The following is a 21,959-nucleotide window of genomic DNA, read 5'->3' on the forward strand; positions in this document are numbered from 1 at the left end:
CTTTGTTTGTTTGACCTGCTCTTTGTGGGGGGACATTGCCCTCAGGCCACAGCTCTGGAAGAAACTGATTCTGTCAAGCTGGGTGTGGATCAAGGGCTGACACTAGCGCTCAGCCCCAGGGCTCCTGGGGTCAGGTATGTGTCCCAACCTCTTTCCCCTGCATCTAACCAGAGGGCTGCCCCGCAGTGGAGACCGAGGACAGCCCTCTCCACAGCCACATGAGGAACGTCAGTGGGGTGGCACTCTCCCAGCTGGCATCTGAACAACCAGTGGGGGCCGGGGATCCAGGGGATGTGGAAGAGGGTCCCACAGCTAAAAGCAGTGGCTTCAGTTTTATTTGATTTCTTTACTCACTTGCAAGGTGGGAGAAAGACATCACGGCACCGGGACAACTGGTCAGGGAGAGCTAGGAGGGAGGCTGGGGGGCTGTGTGCGCAGGAGCCAGGAGGGTCCAGGAACCAGAATGGGCCACTGCATGGGGGGCCTTGGGAGAGAACTGAGAAGCAGACACCTGGGGCAGAGTGTTACGGGTTTTCTCTGGGTCTGTCAGGGGGAGGTAGGAGGGGGTTTGGAAGGAAGGGATCTCAGAGGCCAAAGGGAGAACTGGAAGATCGTTCTACTTGGCTCTCTTTCTGGGGTCCCCACACTGTCTGGAGACCCCAGTGTCCTCATGTACTAGCTGCTGAGGTTCTGCCCTCCGGGGCTGGATGGGGCAGGGGTGAGGCCTGATCCAGGGGCCACAGCTCCTCTGGGCTCCTGCTGCTACTGAAGGCCATGGACTCGGATTCCAAGGAGTGGGAACAGACTGCACAACACAGTTCAGAGCAGGTTGGACACATGACGGAGCTTTGGGAAGGACAGGGAGGGCCGGCTGGGGAGGGAAGCAGTCCTGGATCCTGCCGCGTTTGCATTTATACAGCGGACCCAGAGTCCTAAGCAATCTGCCCACTCCCCCCAGTCACTCAGAACCCATATTCTGAGTTCTGACCTCCACTCATCCTGGGAGGTAGGGAAGGAGCAGGCTGCAAGGTTGAGTTGGGTCCAGATTGGCTCAGGATGGCCTTGTGGCTTGTCCATGTGTTTTTGAGGACAGATAGTGCCCCTGCACACAAGGACCCTCAGCACTGCCAGACGCGCTGAGCCAGTTTGCAGCAGGGAAAGGTGGCAGACGGCGCTAAAGGTCTGGGGGCTCATAATAGCTTCCGGGGGGGGGGGGGCAGTGGCCCAGCTATGCACATCCAACCATGCATCCTCCTTTGCCCTGAGGGTCCGCCCTGCACCTCCACCCCACCTGAGACCTGACTCCCCTTCTTCCTGTCTAGGAAAGACTTTATTACTATTATACCTGTGGGCTCAGACCTTGAACTTCTTTCTCTACCTGGATCAAACACACCCCGAACTGTCTTCCCAACTTCTTTCCACTGCTCCCCACACTGAAGCGCCACCTCGGCCTGGCCATTCTGACACTTCAGGCCCATTTCTGTTTCCAGCGCGCTGCTCATAGCCCTTCTGCCCCCTGCGGCACCCTCTGCCCTTTCCCTACGCACCCCTCCTCTGAGGTTCGTTCTGTCCCTCCTCGTCTGGCCCCACCCCTGCCCTCTGCTCCCCCTGCTCAGCCCTCTTGTCACTCAGTGTCTGTGTAGCTCCTGCAGGATGATCTTATATGGCTTCATATTGTCCGCCATGTCATAACCTTCTGCAGAGCAAGTTTCTTCTTTCCCTAGCTCCTCAGCATCCAGAACAGGGCTCCGTGCCCAGTAGATTTTCAGCATATTGTACAAGACCATCAAATGAATTGTGCCAGGAAATCTTCTATGACTGGGCCAGTGTAGGGACTCCGCGGAGACACCTGCGGTCACATGGTGTTGACTCCAAAGGTGGACTCTAGAGGCAGCAGCAAAGGTGATCAGCAGTGCCACCTTTGGGCCAAAGCAAGGGACGTGAAATCAGATCATTCCAGCCAGGTACGGAGGAAGAAAGAGTCCCACGGTCCCCAAGAAGCAGACAATGATAAACAGCCAGAGGAATATCCTATCAATGACCATGGCCACATACTTCCAGTCTTCCTTTACCTGCAGATGAAGTGACAGAGGTCAGGCCTTGGGAAAGGGGAAGTGTCCCACCCATGCCCAGCCGCCATGAGGATGGGACAAGGAGCCACAACGGCCCCCACCGAGACCTTGGGAAGCTGGGGTGCGGTGGGGGGGGGGGGGTGGCACAGAGTCGTCTCAAGACTCAAACAACACTCCCTTTAGTGATTCCCGCCCTAACCCACCCCTGACACAGCCCAGAGCCTTCCCATAGGCTCTCAAGTAGCAGGTAAGCAGGGCAGGAGGGACACACGGAGGTTCTAGAACCACTCAAGGGCCTGCAGTGCTTTAAAAGCAACACCCGGCAGTTCAAAACTGATGAAGACTTTGCTGCCCCAATGTTGCCTCCTCCCTTACTCACCCCCCCCCCCCACTGCAGGAGACAAAGAGGGCCAGGTGGGTGAGGGCAGGCACGGCATGGGGAAGGTTGGGTGATGTAAGGAAAACTTTGTGGAATCCGGGCTCACAGCCCAGGCAAGAGGGTCTGGACTCCTAGCTGCTCCTGCATTAGACAATAATTAATTTTTCTTATCTACACAACAAGGCCACCCAGCAATAAACCTCTCGGCCTTTCACCCTTCCCTAGGTGCTAGAAGAATTCTGTGACCCTGCACAGTGGCCTGATGGACGGGGCAGGGCCAGAGGAGGGGAGCCCACCTGGCAAAACTGCGCTGCCTCAGAATTTGCGAGTGAACGATGAAGTTCACAAAATGCTGACGGTTAAAAAAAAAATTCCTAGGGCCCCCAAGCACTGAGAAGAAAGGGGAGATGTCAGACGAAGGAGAAAGGCTGACGCCATAGCAGCCTAAGGTTGTCTCCCAGGCGACAGGCCCTCCGCTCCCTCTGCCCCTCCCCCACCATCTATCGGGTCAGTGGTGAGGATGGGCCTGTGTGAGGATGTGAGAATGGGTGGGAAGTCCCTTGTCTGAGATCCATTCCTCTCTGTCCTGCCGTCTCAGTCGTGGCTGGGGCACCCGACTGCCATTCTGCCAACTGCCAATTCATGTCTTAAGATCTGCTAGCTAGACATTCTCCATCGCTATTTTTCCAGACTCCTACAGGCCATGGCTGAGGGAGAAGGGTCCTCATGAAGGAGACTGGCTTGGCCCAACCTAACACCCTGGGGTAAGATGGTTGCCTATGAGGCTGGTAGAGCCACCCAAGGAAGCAGCACAGCCCCAACTCACTGAAGAGTCAGCATCCTCAGACCGCAGGTGATCAGCAATATAGTGCACGCCTTCCAGTGCCTTCAGCATGCGAGGTGACAGCAGCAGCCCGGCCTTCTGCAACTGAGCCTCCACTTTGGGACCCGAGACCCCTTGGTGCAGACCACCATGACTGTAGAGGACACCCATGGAGGGGGATGTCACCCATCTGTCTTCCTCCTCCTCTTCCTCCTCCCTCTCCTCTGCATCCACATTGGTCTCCAGCCAGTGATGGGAGGATCTGATCTTCAGATCTGGAGGGTCATGGAGCTCCAAGGGTGGCAGGGGCCGGTTCATCAGAAGCCACCGAGGCACACAACCAAGAAAGGCCACCTTCACCCAGTGGGGCATGTTGTGGGTTCTGGGGGAGCGGTGGTGTACATTGAGCACAAAGACCGTGATAACGATGGACAGGGTGACGAAGATCATGGTGAAGAGCAGGTACTCGCCAATGAGCGGGATGACCAGGGAGGTGGAGGGGATGATCTCAGTGATGAGCAGGAGGAAGACCGTGAGCGAGAGCAACACGGAGATGCACAGGGTGATCTTCTCCCCACAGTCGGAGGGCAGGTAGAAGACGAGCACAGTCAGGCAGGAGATGAGCAGGCAGGGGATGATGAGGTTGATGGTGTAGAAGAGAGGCAGGCGCCGGATGACAAAGTAGTAAGTGACGTCGGGGTAGATCTCGGCACAGCAGTCGTACTTCTTGGTGTTGTAGGTGCCCGTGGCGTTGACGATGGCCCACTCGCCACTCTCCCAGTAGTCCTTCAGGTCCACCGTCTGCTCCATCTGCTCCAGGTCGATCTTGGCCTTATCGTACGTCCAGGAGCCAAACTTCATTTTGCAGTTCTGCTGGTCGAAGGGGAAGAAGGTGACGTCGATGCTGCAGGAGCTCTTATAGATGGCCGGGGGCACCCAGTGCACGACACCCGTGGAGAAAAGGTGGGCCTTGGTCATGTGGGTCACCGCAAACTCCCCATCTGCACTGGGGAGAGAAGAGGAGTTGGGTGGCCCAGTACATCCCAGCTGCCCAAACCAGGGGGCTCTGGACGACTGGCAGCAGGAGGACCCCAGCAAAGCCAGGCCTGGCCGAGTTGTCGGGATTTAGGCCAACGTGTGAGACTCTCCCGACACACTGATGTTTTGTAGCTACCTGAGCTGTCTTCTCAAACACCATCTTTTTAATGACAAAAGTAAAAATTTTGAAGAATATAAAAACCAAGAATTTCAAAAACAGCTACTATTAACACTCTGATGTTACATATATATATATATTTGGTTGTTCTATACATCATATATATAATAACATTTTTATGTATTTGTGATCATGGAGTATGTGTAGTTTGTATTCAGTTAATATTTTTAAGTGATATTTTGTGAGTATATTTTCTCCCTCAGCAGATGGTAAGGCCTTCAGCTGGAGGTCATGTCTTTTTCACTTGGGATCTTTCATTCCTTGCTCAGAAGAGACGTAAATGATCCCATCCATTTACCATGCATTTCTGAGCCAGCCTCATCCACTAGGGCCTACACAGGAGTTGTAGGGGGATGCCATGTGAGACTCAGTCTGTCTTTAAGGAGATGCAGCTCCGAACACCTACCACTCAAGGGAGGTAGGTTAGCAACAGTGCTCTGAGGCTGCCTGATCTCGCCTCCCACCCTGCCCTCGCCCTCAAGAACTATGGCCGGAGTGAGCAGGATCACCATGAAGGCTGCCATTTCAGCAAGGCCTTGACCAACATTAGAATTTGGCAGAGAGATGGGGTGGAGAGGGTGCCAGCAGAGCATTCTCTGGAACAAGGAACAGAGGAGAAAGACAAAACTCACATGGGGGCAGGGCGTGAAGGGCGGGGCGTGAGGAGGCTATGGGCGATGAGGCTGGCAGTGTCATGGGGCTAAGCATCTAAGGGTCCACAAGGGCTCTAAGGACAGTGGATTAGCAGTGACTAGTCAGGCAGGGCTTCCTGGAGCCCGGGCCCCTGATTCCACCTGGGAGATGGCACAGTGAGTCCTGCGCCCTAGTCTTTAAGGAGCCTTCGCTCCTCCTCCAGTTCCCAAGGTCAATCCTAAAGGCAGGGGAACCAGAAGAGTGCACAGGAAGAGGGACTTCTCTCCCATGGAGCAGTTTCAGGCTAGAGATATAAGCAGGTTGGAAACAGGAAGTTTGAAAGAGAGTAACAAAATGATCAGGGCAAAAGTTTAAATTTTTTTTAAAAAGGTATTTTTGTCATCACATACGATCACCAGTAGATGGCAACATGCACCTATTTTGAGGAAGGAAGGGTGTAATTTCCTTGATCTTCCAGTTAATCTGCATGGAGTGTTTGGATGGAGGAGACCCTTTTATAAATATAAGAACTGGGTTTTGACTTTTGACCTATCATAAGAATTTCCTGTTAAATCCAGGTACCACTGGCTGAATCCTTACTGGCAATCCTAAAACTCCAGGTCATATGTGATGCTAAGAACTCTGCTCCTGACTTCTGCCAGATGCACAGGAAGCAGAAACTAGAAGGATCCAGGGAGCCTGCTCCCTGGCACAGATATATGGAGTGAGGTATCCATGATTCCAAAGGCAGCAGCAAACATCTGTGCTGTGAGACCTTCCAGGTAACTCACTCTGACTGCGTGTTTACAGAGATGGCTCTGACAGGAGGGAGTCATTGTCATGTCACTCTGACCTAACCAGAGGCGCCAAAACTCCAGAAGTGGATCTTCTCCTATTTATTTTATTGTTTAAAAATAGATTTTCCAAATTCGGGTCAAACGAATTGGGAAACACTGGGCTAAATGGGTTTCTTGGCTGTACAATTTCTAATATTTAAATACTATGGTGTCTTAGCTATGGTACATATATACAATGGAAAATTACTCAGCCATAAGAAGAGATGAAATACTGCCATTTGCAACAACATGGATGGACCTCAAGATAATCATGCTATGTGAAATAAGCCAGACTGAAAAAGTTGAAAATCACATGATATCACTTACATGTGGTATATAAACCTAAAAGTAACAAACAAACAGGACAGAGACTCAGGGACATGGACAATGGACTAGTGGTGACCAGACGGTAGGGGGTGGGGGAGGAGGGAAGAGGTAGGGTAAAAGGGGTCAAATGTAGGGTCCAGGGGGAGGGCAAAGTGGGTAAAGGGGATCAAATATATGGTAGCTGAAGGAAACTGGACTTTGGGTGGTAATCACACAATAGAATATATAGATGTCAAATTATAGTGTACACCTGAAAATTATATGATTGTGTCAACCAATGCTACCCCAATAAACTTAAAACAATAAAAAATAAAATAAAATAAATAAATAAAATGATTTGTTCATTCATAAATAAATAAATAAATAAATAAACAAATAAATAAATGCTGTGGTGTCCTGACATTTTCCAAAGGACAAGGAGGGTCAATAACATGTAATGTTATCCAAAATTATTGGACCACAAGATCCTTTTTCATACCTATTCGTGTCTTCAGGAATTCCTTAGTGCCTGATTTAGAAAACAGTTTAGATGGACATAGTGCCAAATATCTTTTAATTTTAAGGTCTTGACTTCTAAATGAAAAACTACCTACTACGAAACACCATAAATAAACACAGATTTCTATTTCTTCTATCAGCACCCCTCCACTCCCAGCCCACTGGGGCTCCCTTCAGAGTCCCCTGCCTTTATTGGCTTCTAGTCATTGTGCTCAGTGACCGGTCCTTTCTGGTCTTGAATACAAGGTAACTATATGTAACATAATTAAAAAAAAAAAATTCCAAGCGAGCTTGCTCCCTTCGAGGGTGTCACCCCTATGCTGCTCGTCTCTTCCAGGAAGGCTGCCATCCTGCAAACCTCCAATCCTTCCGCATTGTTTTCCCAGCCTGCACCAACCACGTTTTTCAACTACTACTCAGTGTTCGCAAATCTCTGTCCCACTAGCACAGTGCCGGGCACTGATACATAGTAGGTGCTCATTAAATTTGGGCGTATGAGTGAGAGAAAAGGAAAAAATAGAGGAATCAAGAGAAAAGGTCGGGAATGGGAGCTAGCTAGTATTAACAAAGCCAGAGCTGAGAGGGAAGCAACAAAGCCCTGACACAGGGGGCGCACTTCCCAGGCCCAACCCAGCCACCTCTCCCAGGAGCCTTCCCAGGGGGCTTCCCAGGGCCCTTCCCAGGACCTGGGTGGCTACCTACTTGTTGTAGAGGACAATGTCAGGGATCCAGATCATCTCCGACGGGACGCGGAGGGATGTGATGTTGCCGAAATCAGCCGGGTTCCAGTGCAGTTTGTGGTCGCTCCACTCCTGTGCGTGGGGAGGGGAGTCAGATCGCAGGGCGCTGCCACTGGAGGGGCCTCAGGCAAATGTAGGGCAGCTTGGGGATGCCCCAGCAGCGAGACTCAAGACCGCAGAGCTCCTGCCCCACTCCCAGCCGCACCGGGCAGTAAGGGCTTCAAGGAGGTAATCAGGAGTCCAGCCTAAACTGGCCAGTTCTAGGGCTCAGAGTCTCCGGCACGGCCAGCTAGTGGTTAGGTCACCCCTAGTCCTCATTCTGCCACTCCCTAGCTGGGTGACTCCGCTGGGCCACCCCACTCATTTGTAGTAACACTTTTTTAGGGCATCACAATTTACAAAGTTTTTTTAATACCCTCTGTCTAGGAAGAAGCTCAACAGGAGAACTGGGCAGGGAATGACCAGAGCATGGAAGTATTTCCCCATTCAACAGATAAGGAAACTGAGGACCGGATTACACAGCTGAGAAAGGGGCACCTAGGAGTCCCAGCAGCGCCCCCACCAGCAGGTCCAAGTGAATGTTTTCCCCCTAAACCCCATCAGGACTCTTCACTTAGAAGTTTTCCTTTGTGGCATTATCACAAGTGGTAATTACATGTGGATTGCATGTCTGTCTATCTATCTATCTATCTATCTATCTATCTATCTATCTATCTATCTATCTAATGTCTCTTTAAGGCCCATGAAACCAGGGACAACATCTTTTCCACCTTGCATCCCTAATACCAGGCTCCTGCTAGATGCTCAATAAATGAGTATCCGAGCGATGATAAAACTCCAAAATTGTATAGTCCTGTTTCTGGGAGGGTTTCCCATGTGCCTCAGGACCTGAAAGGGACAACTATTCCCAACAGATAATAACTGGTGTTGACACACAATCCTGTCCTTTGCCTCTCAGGGGCCTATAATACTTAAAATAATAACCACTACCATTTTTAGGGCAACTTTGTTAGGGGTACTTTAGATCATTTTTTCTAATCTTCATAATAATCCTATAAATATGGGTGAGGAAAGTGAGATGGAGGATATGCTGCTAGTAACTGGCAGAACTGGGACTTGAAACCCTGCCTCCTGAAGTCCAGGCCTGCCCTAAATCCAGGGGCCGTTTTGCTTTTGTGCGTTTGCACTAAGATAGCACAGTGTGGCACCCTGAAAGGCCCCCATGCATGATATCCCTCCCCTCTAGGAACAGTCATGTAACGTTTACACAAATGCATCAGCCTGGGTGGGGATTCAGGGAGGAATGGGGGAAAATAGGAGTGGTTCCTGGAAGCCCACGCGGGAAAGGAAAAGCATCTCCCTGCTCCCGCCTCTGTCGGGAGAGGAGCCCTCACCTGCTTTAGCCAGACGTTGGTGGTCATCATTTGGTTCTTCTCATCCTGATCCACAGGCCGAGGGGGAGAGAGAGGTAAGAGCAGTCAGAGTGACAGAATCAGCCCCAAAAGACGGTGGCATGGGATGGGCTGATTCAGGCCCCCCACTTGACAGAAGAACCTCTTACATGATGCTGCAAGACCAGCCTGCTCACGACCCCTTCCTGATACTGCCCGCCTTACTGATTCCTCAGGATCGCACAGGCCACTTGGGTCCTCTGGGCTTGTGTCCAGGGGAATAAGCAAAGCATCTAGAAAACCCACTGCTGCCAATCAGAGCCCTCCCAGGAGGGTCTCCGGGGCTTGAGGGGAGGGCAGGGAGAGGAGGGAAGGAAGCTCTGATTGAGGTGGGTTGGGATGCTGGAGCTGGGGAGGGAGGGAGGACCCGGGAAACAGGCCCTTGGTCTCTGGGCTGATCCCCAGGGCGCAAAGGGCGGTGGGTGAGACAGACGCACCACATCGATGAGCTGGGCGATGGACAGCCCAAAGCGCACGATGACCACATCCGAGGTGTTGGGCACCGGCCGTGCCCAGCGGTTGTAGCCCCTAAAGAGATGTTTGAAGAGCCGGTCCTCCGCTTGGACTTGGCGGGCTTGCTGCGCCTGCGCTGTGGAACAGGGGAGGAGCGTGGGGTCTCCGGAGTTCATGGTGGTGGGCGCTCCGCCCCACCGCCATCAAATCAGAGCCCCTCAACCTCACTAAGCCGCAGGTTTCTCATCTGTAAAGTGGTAACATTATCCAGAACCTGTCTCGCAACACCGTTGAGGATTAAATATGATAATGTTTATTAGAGTTTAACAAAGCAACCAGCACGTGGTTGGAGCTCAGGAAGTGTCGGTTACTCTGTGATTATTCCATGAGACTTGAAAATAAGTGCCGGGGAGGGGTGCTAAGACAGAGAAGTGAGGAAGAAGCCAGACCTAGAGATGAAATTCAGACTTGGAGGAGCCTCCAAGGAGGCAGCAATGTGGGGAGACGTCTGGTTTATGTGGGGTGAGCTGCAGGGAGAAGAGTTTTCAGCTATTACAGTGAGCCTTCCATTTCCATCCACTTATCAATGAATCCCTAATGATAACCATGAAATCCTCTGCCACTTTGAGCATCTCCCTCATTTTTTCTTAAACCACTAGCATTTGCTCTTTATTAGCTAGGCAAAATTGTCCCCAAGTTGCCTGATGGAATCTATCATGTCAGTTTTCTCCGTGTTCTGCAAACAGCTTCCCTCAGGGTTCCGAAGCAAGCAGAGACTACTGCTCTAAAATTCAGAGAAGCACAGCAATAGCAATAGTTGCTAGTATTGCGCGCCTGCTGTGTCCCAGGTGCTAGTCACAAACTCCCATCTCACGTAGTCCTCATAATAACCCTGGGAGGTTCACAGCACGATTGGTATTTGCAGATAAGGAACACTGAAGCTTAGGGAGGTTCAGGGTGACAGCTGCCAATGTCAGAGCCGTGAGTGCCCCACCACCTTCTCACTGTGGGATGAGCTACACGAAGTGCCCTGCGGCTTTGGCAGTTGCCATGATCCCACCTGCAGGAGTTCCCTCCTCGAGGTGTGAGCTTGCAGGTGCGGTATGATGTCCTAGGGGTGATGCCCACTCACCTGCTGGGATCAGAAGGAGCCACCACAGGCCAAGCTTTGTCATGGCTGGGAATGCAGGATGGAAGGGGCACATGGCTTCAGAAGAGGAGTCTGGACTCCGCTGGACATCAGAAGGAAGGCAAGCCAGGGCTTTGCTGCGGCTCGCACCCGTCCCCACCGCACCGCCAACAAGCTGCTGAAACTGCTGAGCTCCCGCTGGTTTCCACGCAGTTCCCTCTCACCGGGCACCTGAGCAAGCCCAGGAAATGGTCTTAGGGTCGCGCATCCTTGACACAGATGTGCTCCTGCGCCTCGCACTCTGCAGTGGTGTGAAGGGTGAGCAGCCAAGCCTCCCAGGAACAGAGGGGTCTCGGGCTCTCCTCGGTTTGAGGAACACGTATGTTTCGCTTTCTCGGAGTGAAGCAGCTACTCTTCCCTAAGATTAACCTTGACCCACTGGACAAAGGAGGTCACAAGACGAGACTGAAGTCTCCGTTACTCTGGCCTCAGTGTAATGTGAGTAAAATGGGGATACTCATACGGCTAAGTGTGGTCAATAAAAGAATTTGGGTGCTATTCATGATAGTCAAAAGGTGGAAGCACCCAAATGCCAATCAGCTGACGAAGGGAAAAACTATATGTCCACACAATAGAATACTTTGCAGCTATAGAAAGGAATGAAGTGTTGACATGTGCTACAGCATGGATGGACTTTGAAAACATTATGCAAAGTGAAAGACACCAGAAACAAAAAACTGCATATCATATGATTCCAGGTGTATAAAATATCCAGAATAGGTAAATCTATGGAGACAGAAAGCAGATTAGTGGTTGCCAGGGGAGGAAGGGCAGAGAAGAGGGAGCAACTGCAGGTGGACAGGTTTCTTCTGAGGTGATGGGAGTGTTCTGCAGTTACCTAGTGGTGATGGCTGCACAACTCCGTGAATGTACTAAATTCACCAAATTGTACATTTTAAAAGGGTGGATTTTATAGTATGTATCTCAAAAAAAGCTGTCAAAAAAGCACCTTCTGGATTAATAAGAACTAGCCAACTCTCCTTAGATTGTGGGGATGATTATAAAGATGGCTGATTCAAAAAAAAAAAATGATTCTGGGGATGACAAGGATGCTGATGTCAAAGATGTGAGTAAAGTGCTTGAATGTTTCACAAACAGGGAGCGCTGGGGAAAAGCTGTATCTTTAAGTTAATGCGTACATATATATGTAGTATGTGATTTAAAATGTGTGTCACTAAATGTCTAACCACTATGCTGTACACCCGAATCTAAAATAAAATAATATTGACTGTCAACTCTAATGGAAAAATAAAAATATAAAGATAAAATAAAAATAAAATGATAAGAGGGAAAAATATAGAAATATATTAAATATTACTCTAAAAAGTTTACGTATTCAAGTTAATGTCTTTTTAAGAGAAATAAAAACCTTCTTTATGGGGAGAATGGGCTGGCCGTCTTGTGTTCAGGCACACATTGTCTGTATCTAATGCCAACTGTGTGTTAGGTTCTGGTCAGGTCCTCAGGATATAGCACTGACTCTCTGTACAGATAATGGATTGGTGTTCCCTTTTGGGATGATGAGAATGTTCTGGAACTGGATGGTGGTGATGCTTGTGTAACATTGTGCATGTTCTAAACATCACTAAAGATAAATTTTATGTTAGTTATATTTTACCACAATTTAAAAAGGAAAGAGAATATGGGTAAAAGCGCTTTAACAATGTACCGCCAAGTACATGAGAGAATCAGAGTTATTAAAAGAGTCATAAAATCTCTTCGATCTGCTCCCTCTTGGAGCAGCGATTTTGTCACTGGTGCTCCTCCTCTCCTCAAACTTGTCACATCACCCTTGACCTCCCTGACAGAAGAAGAGTTTGTAACTGTGGCCTTGAGTCCTGGCTCCACCACTCAGTGAGCAGCCATTTATTGGCAGGGCACTCAACCCTGCTGCAATTTTGTCTTATCTGTGTGATAAGGATAGCATGCTCTCTGTTCTGCCAACCCCTCAGGACAGAGGGCAGGGAGCAAATGGGATGGTGCCCATGAAAGCTCCTGACGACTGCAGAGAGTTGAGTCAGGGACAAATTGCTGCCATAGCACAATTTATCAAGGCACAAAGACCCCATGGCATCTCACTTTGACATTTGTGCCAACTGGTTGGAAGAGAGGGTATAGGAGGGGTCCAATGTGAATTTCAAAGTGTGGATTTCTGAAACATATTTATTATAACAGGCTTTTCCAGAGAGTGTTTGGGGAGAGAAAGGCCCTCTTGCATCAAGTTTTTTGAGAGATTTCAATTCAAAGACTCATTGGGAATTGACAATTATATTTAACTTCTGTTCCCTCAGGAGAATATAGCCACTGACCACCAGCCACCCTAATCCTTGACATCACACCACACTTCGCCCTGCTCTGAGTTTCCTCACTTAGCATCCTAGCTCTCTCAGGGGTTCTCGGTTCCTTCTGGGCCACCAAAATCCATACAGCAGATAGAAAAGGCTGGAAGTCACCCTAAAGTGGCTGCTCTAGAACATGTAGTGAGCACTAAGATAGAACGGCCCACAGCTCTCCCAGGAGGGGTTCCCAAAGGGGTACCTGGAGGCCCTGGAGGGGCAGCCGGTGGAACCGTGGGAAACTTCCTGCATAGGTAGCTCCCCATATGTAGACCCCCTTCTGGAGCTGCCTCTGTCCAAATGACAAAGGCTGGAATGTAACTGTCAGGAGCTCTCTAATGGGCATGCAGCTTTATCTGTAGGTGAATTAGTGTCTCCCTGCCCACCATGCATAATGTTTGTGCAGTGCTCACCCCAGGCTCACTTGTGGGTTCTAGGTATGTATGGCCACCTGTGAGAGGTGCCCAGGAAGGGGAGAGGACTCTGGAAGAGTCTGTAAAAGAGACCTAGGCTTAAGGCTTAGTTTAGGGAACAAGGTTGTCAAATATTTGTTTACATAATCCAATTGTTTATTCTTTTCTTTATTCATTTATCTCTCTACTTCCTCACCCCTAGGTGGGGCCAACAATGTATCAGGTGTTAAGGAACAGAGAAGTGAACATGTGTGGTCCTGAGGGGAAGAGTGTAAAAAAGAACGAAAGGAAGGAATATTCTAGAATCTCATCTGCTTCTCCACCCCTGCTATGAGATGTGGCCTTCTTCTTTTAGTCCCATTGGTTTTAAAGTCATGTAGAGAGGCTTGCAGTTTCCCAGAGGCGTCCTTTCTGTATGTTTTACAACTACTCTCCCTGGGAAGTTCTTCCCTGAGTCTGATTCTGATTCTGTGTAAGCCTCTGAGAGATGCTTGTGTTGAGTTGAGTTGAGTTGAGTTGAGTGAGTGGAGGTGAGCAAGGTGAGTTGAATGTAAAGATCCTGGTGTTGCCACCAATGACTAAATTTCATCAACACCCAGGGGAAACTGCAGAGCAGGCTATATGTGTTTTCTCTGCTCTCTGGTCTCATTCAGAACCTGACAATTACAGAACTCAGCTCCCTTTCTAGCTCCTTTCTCTCTTTCATCCTCTTCCCTGAAGGACAGGATTCTTATATGTCCTGTGGCCTCCTGATTTACTTAGGGATGTAAGTGACCTCAATATTATCTGACCTCCACTATCACCGTCATCTAGAAGTTTTCTTTGCTTGTCAGAACGAATAAGTTATAAGATTGTGTTGTTTGGCTCTACCACACACATGCATGCTTTGTTTTGTGTTATCCGTAAGAAAACAGCGCTGGGTGAGTACGAGGAAAAAGGATTCTAGGGTACCCCTGTATGACAACTCCTAGAGGCTCTTCCTAAGAACTATTTGCATTTGCGTACCTTTAAGGTTTACAAGGCACTTCTGTGCCTTTGCCTTCATTTGGGCATTGCATCACCCCGAGGAGAGCACAGGGAAAAGATATCATTATCTCTTTTATGTAAGTAAAAAAAATACTAAAGTTCAGAAAGTTGACTGATTTGCTCAAGGCACATAGCTAAAAAGTGATAAAGTGAGGTTCGAGCTCAGGTCTCCAGCTTTTGCAGTAAAGCACTACCCAGTGTCACCAACCAGGAGGGGAATTTTGTGAGCACATTGGCCAATACTTGCATATGTTATAGAACTAGCACTAAGACTGTCATTGCTAAGCCACTATCAAAACTGGTGGTGAGAAGGGAAAGGTGCCTAACCCCAAAGTCAGACTCACCTAAATCCAAGATTCTAGGAGGTTCTTCTATGTGCAGATTCATTCACTCGTCCTTCTAACCAATGTCATGGCCACAAATCTCAAGGCTATGATCTGTTTCACCTTTAAACCAAGTGCAGTATATAAAAGATCCCCCCCCCCCATTAGCGAGGATAGGGGGAAAATAAATAGAAATCCAAGCATACTGAAATTGCACCATATACAGACCCAACAAGAAGCATCTGGGACCCTCTGGAAAAATGTGCAAACGAGATTCAGTGACTCTAGAGGATATATCCCTGCAAGACGCCTCAAATTTGCATCCCCTGTAATTAGCCCACTATGATAATTTCATTAATTTGTCACTGGAAACCAAAGGAGAAATTCTTCCAGGTAATTGACAGTAATTAGAGTAACCTTCTACCTCTCATTAGAAAGATATTAAAAGAAAAAAAAGTCCTGGACCATTTGATCCTCTAAGTGGCTGGGTTGGCAGGCATGGGGAGGGGCAGCTCTGGGGTCATTGTTTGTAAAGTGGGTCTGAGTTAACAGGGTGCATAGAGAAACCAACAAAAAATATTACAACATCCCCACTGAACTTGTATTGCTGCTGATGTACAAGGGGATCTAGACTACCCCCTCCCTCACCCCGACTCATCGTAGCCTCTCTTGCCCACCTCTTAAATCCTGATCCCAGTGAAGTCAGGGTCTTTGTCTATTTTCCTACTGCAGCTGGTTTTCAACTTCTCATCCACCAGGCCACACTCTATTCTTGTCGCAAACAGCATCTTCTCCAGAATGCCTGCTCAGGTCCCACCCAGCCCCTCTCTGCCATTTGTTAGTGACCCCCACCCCGAGAATGAGAGCCCCAGCTTTCCCACAACTGTCCATATCCCAAAAAAAGACCCTTGATTAGAGGAATTTATACTATTTCTTCATCCAAATAACTCACTAAAGATTCTTAGAGGAGAGAGAGCATATGCGTAGCTTTTACATCTGCTCTGCTCAATAAATAGATCCATTGCAGAAGTCTAACATCTCAAGGTTGGGTAGAAAGGTCATCTGGATCACCACACCGGCTGATGTAGGAAGCCTCTCCACAAATTCCAGCCTCAGAAAAACCCCAGCAATGAAGAACTTGCTGCCTTCCAAATGAACACCATTGATGTCTGTGAGTCATTATTACAGGATATAGAGTATTTTCTGAGTGAATCAATAAATGACAGAAGGAGGAATAGTACTAATAAAGACATTGAAGCAGATTCAATATATATATAAAAAAAGTGATAACTCCTGACACTGAGTTACCCTCACCAGAGGGAGGGGTTGACTGCCATTGGGCTCTGAACAGCCCTCAGCAAGTATCAGAAGACTAAAATTTTTCTGGGAGCAGGCAACTTCCAGCACTCTGATTGCGCCCCCTCCTAAGCACCCTGAAGCTGTTAATCTGCTAGGATTCCTTTGACCCCACAGTGTCCTCACCCCCACAATGTCCCCAACACAAGCCTTGGGGGCAGCTTTCTTACCTGTGACCATAGAAGAAGACGGGTCATTCAGAAAATTCAGTGAACCAGCCTGGCTTGGAGGTCCTGGTCAGCTGACAAAAGTCCCCCTGAAACAGAGAGGCAGGTGCAGAGCTGAGCTGCGTGACTTATTTCATGGTGACACAGAGGCTAGAGTAAGACACACCTTGGCGGATGAGGAAAACCTGATTCTGAAAGTCCAGTTGGCTTCCTGGGGAGGGCCAGACAGGTTCTGCAGACAGATCGGTTTGCCTGGGGCTGTCAGCTCTGGGAGCAAGAGAAGCTTCATGCAGGTGCTACTAAGGAGGACATCATGAAGAGCTTGACACAAAGGCTTCTGCAGGTAAAAGGCAATCCAGTCCATAGGAGGGACTCCTGGCTTGGCAAGCACAGACTCACGCTTTCATTCTCTCTCTCTCTCTCTCTCTCTCTCTCTCTCTCTCTCTCTCTCTCTCACACACACACACACACACACACACACACACGCACCCTCTCTGGAGGGAGGAGGAGGAGCCTGTGACTATTCAGTCTGTGTCCAGTGGGGACAGATATCGGATTTGCTTTCCCTCTGCCCAGCTACTAGGATGCTTTACTCTTTGCTCAGAAGCACCCCATGCTTCAGGATCACTGCCTGGGCCCCCTGACCCACCCACAGGTGGGGAATCTCTTGGGTCCTGGGTCTGTCTATCAATAGAGCAGTATAATTTTGAGTAAAAGAGGACTTTCTTTCCTCTTCTTCTCCGGAGGAATGCCCATCTTCCCCTAGCCAGCCTCCTGTGGGAACACCAGGCCCCCCAACTCATGCTGCCACCTGGTTGGGCTGCAGCTTGGCTGCTACCCCTTCAAGGTTGCTGGCAACCTTGCCTTCGATTTCCCGGAGAAGCAAGATCATCCTCCTCCATAAACAGACCAGTTGCCTCCTTCCCTCTAGTACCAAACCAGGAGTCCTGTCCCTCCTTTCATGCATAGTGAAGCTTGGCTCCTGTGATCTTGATAGTGTCCCATCCATTAAATATCCACAAGCTCTCTCACATCTTCACCTCCACCTCCCGCTTGCTCCTTCCCCTTGGCTCATATGTGAGCTCATCCTCCATCCTGAAAACACTCTTCGGCTTCTACCTCAGATAAGTTGCTATTTCACCTCCTATTTGGTTAAAAGCAAAGGGCAGGACCACAAACACCACTGTCAAGGACTGATTTCTGGCTTTGCTCCTTAGAAGCTGTGTGATTTAGGGCAGGCCTCTTAAGTTCTCTGTGCCTCGGTTTTCTCATATGTAAAAAGAGGATGTAAATAATGGCTCCTACTTCATAGGCTTGTTATGAGGAGTAAATGAATAAGTATAAATAAAAGTCTTAGAATAGTGGAATAGTAATATATGTACATAATATCAACATATGTTCATTTACCTATGTGCATATGATTGCTAATATTATCTTGTGAGAAAATTAAAAGACCTAAGACACACAAAATATTATAAAATATCCCTATTCCCACTGTCCATAATTAACACATTAACAAATGTTAATATTTCATTATATTTTCTTTCATATTGATATATATGTGTATGTGTGTATATTTAAAGTTATATAAGTATTAAATGCATACATTCTCCAGATAGAAAGAGAGAAAGAAGGAAGAAAGGAAGGAAAGAAACAAATGAAAGAGAATAAATAAAGATCATATCAATCAAGGTTCTTAGTTACAAGCAATAAAAATCTATTGATTAATTTTTAAGCAGTAAATGATTTTATTAACGGATAACAGGTAGTTCATAGAAGCATTTAAAAAACTGGAGAACTCACGTGGGGCACAGGTAAAATCAGGGGAACATCAGCCAGACTGGAGCCAAAATCACAACCCATCACCTGCATGGTGAGCCCCGCAGCTGCACATCCGGATGCAAAACCTTGCACTGTCACTGGTATTGCTGTCGCTGCTGTCCCTAGAAACCAGTTATCCCTCCTGCTGCTGCTGCTGCTGCTGCTGCTGCTGCTGTCAGGATTAATTCTCCATCCCTGCTTCTTATGTCACTGGCTTCCAATACGAAGGTCAGGAGAGAGGAATCTGATTAATCATGTATCCATTAACTAGAGGCGAGGCAGGCTGAGGGAGCAGGAATCTGGTGTTGTGAGCTTCTGTGTGGAAGGTGGGCCATGCCACCTTCAAGGTGGTGACATCCCCAAGATATTTGAAAGAAGTTCAAATGCTGGGAAGCTCCCCCAAATCTAGCTCTTTTGTTCCTAACGTCAAGGTCTTCCCTAACTTTCAATAGTTACACTTTGGAATAAATGCTTACATTTAACTGTTTTAAAATCTGTACCCAGAATTTGTTTAATCAGTTATGGTAAGACATGCAGATGCTGGAATGATTGTCATGAAAAAGAGGTTTATACTCACAGCTCCCTAGAAACAGGTGGGGCCACATGGGGAAGCGCCAGGGTGGAGAGAGGCGGGATGAGGAGGCAGGCAGAAAGGACAAAGGACAAAACATGGTCCAGAGTGTTTATTGGAATTTCTGCAAGAAAGACAAGGCAGGACTGTCTGGAGCCATTTTGAGAAGCCATTGTGAGGCACTGAAGAAGTCACGTAGCTAAAAGCCATGGTATAGCTGATGAGTTTAAAACAATGGTCACCTTGGTAAGCCTCATAAAGTCACCTTTTAAGGTAATGGAATGTTATACTACCATGGAAACAAGAACGTGTAGGATCTTATGTAATTGACAAGCATTGTTTTAGATATGTATGGTGTGCTTTGATTATGGTATTCAAAAATCACATAAAAAGGCTATGCTAAATAAACTCGGGGCTGCAGCTCTGACTGTGTGCCCTCCCAGAAAGATCTTTCTTGTCTTCTCTTTTTTCCCTTAGGCTTCACCCCCCTCTTTCAGGTATTGATCGACTTTAGCCGGCTGGCTCCGGCACAGGACAGGGTAAGTAGCTTAGGACTGGGTAGTCTGAATACTGTTGGTAGCCTGCGGGCACAGGGGTGGTCTCTAGCTGCCCAGTACCTGGCCCCGGGGGTGATTTGGTACAGGGGGAAATACTAGCTCAGTGTGTGAGAGAGATAAAGGAGAGATGGTTGGGGCGTTGATCAGGATCGATTGGAGGATTCGTAATGAGATTTTTGTATGCTCATGAAAACTGAATCACAGGGGAAATATAAACAACTTTCATCATTCATCTGACCCTGTGAGTAATTAATGCCAAACAGGCAAATACCGATTCTAACTAACAAAATGTAGTTAGACTATTAAGACAAGGCAACCTTCCTCATAGAAATAAAAGTGCTCGTTTAACCTCAAAGGGTCATAGCTCAAAGTCTCATCAGTTACTCTATCCAGCTCCAATTTAGCCTCTCTGAGCAAAATCCATTCTCATTCCAATCTTGACACAATTCATCTCAAAATTCTGTTTCCTATGGAGTAAATCATAAAGTTTATCAAAAGCACACTGCTTATAAAGTAATGAAGTGGACAGAAAAAAAAATAAATTAACAAAGTAAAGAAGAAAATGTAGGCAGGCACAGCCCTCATCGTTGTAAAAGATAATGACTTTTCACCATGTTAGAATTGGTATTAAGAGTTTTTCCCTTCACCCATTCTCCAGAAGCAGCGTCTATTCTATAAAAGATAAATTGCTCCATCATGGAAGGGGTTCAGTGTAATAGTCTTGCCCCCAGGTGAATAATTGGAGCCTCTGGGCTTGGGGACCCTACCAGGAGCTCAGGGTTTATCACTGCTGCTGGGGAATTGGGCATTAGGCAGTAGCAGCAATGGGGATCACTTGGGAATAGCATCTGTAATAGAGTCACCAAATTAAGTTTGCAATGATCCACTGACATTCTGCAGGACCCGTTGCTCTTAGTAGAGTTTGGTGGTAACCAAAGCTGCCATCCCTGCATTGTTCTGGTCTTTGACGGTGGTCCTAATCCTTGTGACTTCCCCAGAGACATGGTATTGGTTTTATTTATTACTTTGTTATAAAGTCTCCCACTTCATTCTTCCTCCCAAGACTGAGGATGACATCTCATGTACTGAGAAGTTTCCCTAACTCAAATCTCAGCACCCAAGGTCAAAACCACTTCCCATACTCGCCTGTAATCAAGATCATAGTCTTCCTACACCAGTGTATTTCTCAAAGCCTTGGAAAAGGTAGTGTCTCATGAGTTCTCTCCTATTAGGAGGAAAGTGGTCAGTCATACATTAAAAAAAAATTCCATTCTACCATTCTTATTTCCCCAAGTCTTCCATTCTGCTATCTATACTAATTCCTAATATCTCATTGTCACTTTGCATGGACTGCAAATTGAACAAACTGCTAGTAGCACTCTGTCGTGGTTAATTTTATATGTTGACTTGGCTGGACTAAGGGATGCTCAGATAGCTGGCAAAACATTTCTGGATGTGTTCGTGAGGGTATCTCTGGAATTGATTACTATTTGAATCAGTAAACTGAATAAAAAAGGTCACTCTCATCAATGTGAGTGGGCACCGTCCAGTCTGTTGCGGGCCTGAATAGATCAAAAAGGTGGAACAAGGACAAATTCACTCCTTCTGCTTGAGCCGAGACCTTCATTTTTCCCTGCCTTTGGACACCAGCTCTCCAGTTCTAGGGCTTTTGGACTCAGACCAAGACTTCCACCCTCGGCCCCCAGCCCCAATGCTCAGGCCTTCAGACTCCAAGGGAATTTCACCACTGTCTTCCCTGGCTCTCTAGCTTGCAGACTGCAGATCATCAGACTTCTCGGCCTCCATAACCATGTGAGCCAATACCTATAATAACTCTCCTCTCATATATATCTGTATATTTCCTAGAGAACCCTGATTAATACATACCTTCAGCAGTTTAAACTTGTAAACCAAACCAAAATCTTTGAAAAGTACTCCCCTGTCAGTCATCCAAACCTTATTTCAAGTTTTTGTTCCTTGTCTTCAAGAATGGATTTCTATGCATCTTCACCAGATTGTGGACATAAAGGAGCTGAATGTTGCAGCTTGAGGTGTGTTTGTGTCTCTTCCCAGTTTTGTCCCTGGAATCTGCCTGCTGCGCTATATGGGAACCTGACCCTGGTTCAAGCCTAGAGGCAGTGAGGCAAGGTTAGGGTAGGGAATGAAGAAAGTTGACTTACCTGTTGCATGATAAATCCTTCAGGTGATGTTGCTGTAGGAATTTCAGCTAAGCCAGGAACAGATTCATCAGGTAGAGAAAGAGAAACATCCTTCCCTGACAAGGGAGGCTCCCTGGCACTTATCATGTGACCCTGCCCAGTTCTTAGAGTCTCACTTCTCCTCCCTCAGTGCTGTGAGTTAAACTGATGCAATAATTCAGCAAATCACAGGATCAAAATTTGAGCTTGGATTTTTACCACCTGGTCAGTTATCCATGCATTGCCTCTCATTTCTGAATCCACATTCAGAGTCTATGTTTCCTTAAGCATTTTAAAGTGTGCATGATACTAAGCTTTCTCAGTAGAGAGTGATAAGTGACATTGCAGGAGGATGGGAGAGAGGCTTCCTGCAATGTCTGGCACAGGTGGTGGGTCCTTGCAGCTCACCTGACAATCAGTCACCTTTCTGCAGCACTTCTGACATGGAAACCAGAGCCCCGTGTAGCCTGCACACAGCCACCTGCCTAAACTCCCTCACCAAGCCCCCCACTTGCCTGCATACAGCTAGCTGTGGCCAGAGGGTCACATACGAGGAAGACTGCAGGAGATACAG

General features: G+C 47.8%; 1 protein-coding gene across 3 annotated transcripts; it reads right to left on the bottom strand.

Moving 5' to 3' along the window:
* Positions 1-103: 103 nt before the first annotated feature.
* Positions 104-9,646, bottom strand: CHRNA2 (cholinergic receptor nicotinic alpha 2 subunit). 3 transcript variants are annotated; one of them, XM_016138632.2, is made up of 5 exons: positions 9,413-9,646; positions 8,919-8,963; positions 7,487-7,596; positions 3,278-4,280; positions 104-2,072 (listed from the first exon to the last, which is right to left on the bottom strand). In XM_016138632.2, the coding sequence occupies exons 1-5, from the start codon at positions 9,602-9,604 to the stop codon at positions 1,947-1,949; spliced, it is 1,476 nt and encodes a 491-aa protein (XP_015994118.1). In that variant the 5' UTR covers positions 9,605-9,646; the 3' UTR covers positions 104-1,946. The 3 variants fall into 3 exon arrangements, with proteins under 3 accessions (XP_015994118.1, XP_036089533.1, XP_036089534.1); XM_036233640.1 differs by lacking the exons at positions 8,919-8,963; positions 9,413-9,646 and having other exon boundaries at positions 3,278-4,275; positions 7,487-7,578; XM_036233641.1 differs by lacking the exons at positions 8,919-8,963; positions 9,413-9,646 and having other exon boundaries at positions 3,278-4,144; positions 7,487-7,561.
* Between the last annotated feature and the right edge of the window lie 12,313 nt (positions 9,647-21,959).

The sequence above is a fragment of the Rousettus aegyptiacus genome, unplaced genomic scaffold, assembly GCF_014176215.1.
Source record: "Rousettus aegyptiacus isolate mRouAeg1 unplaced genomic scaffold, mRouAeg1.p scaffold_m13_p_16, whole genome shotgun sequence".
Lineage (NCBI taxonomy): Eukaryota > Metazoa > Chordata > Mammalia > Chiroptera > Pteropodidae > Rousettus > Rousettus aegyptiacus.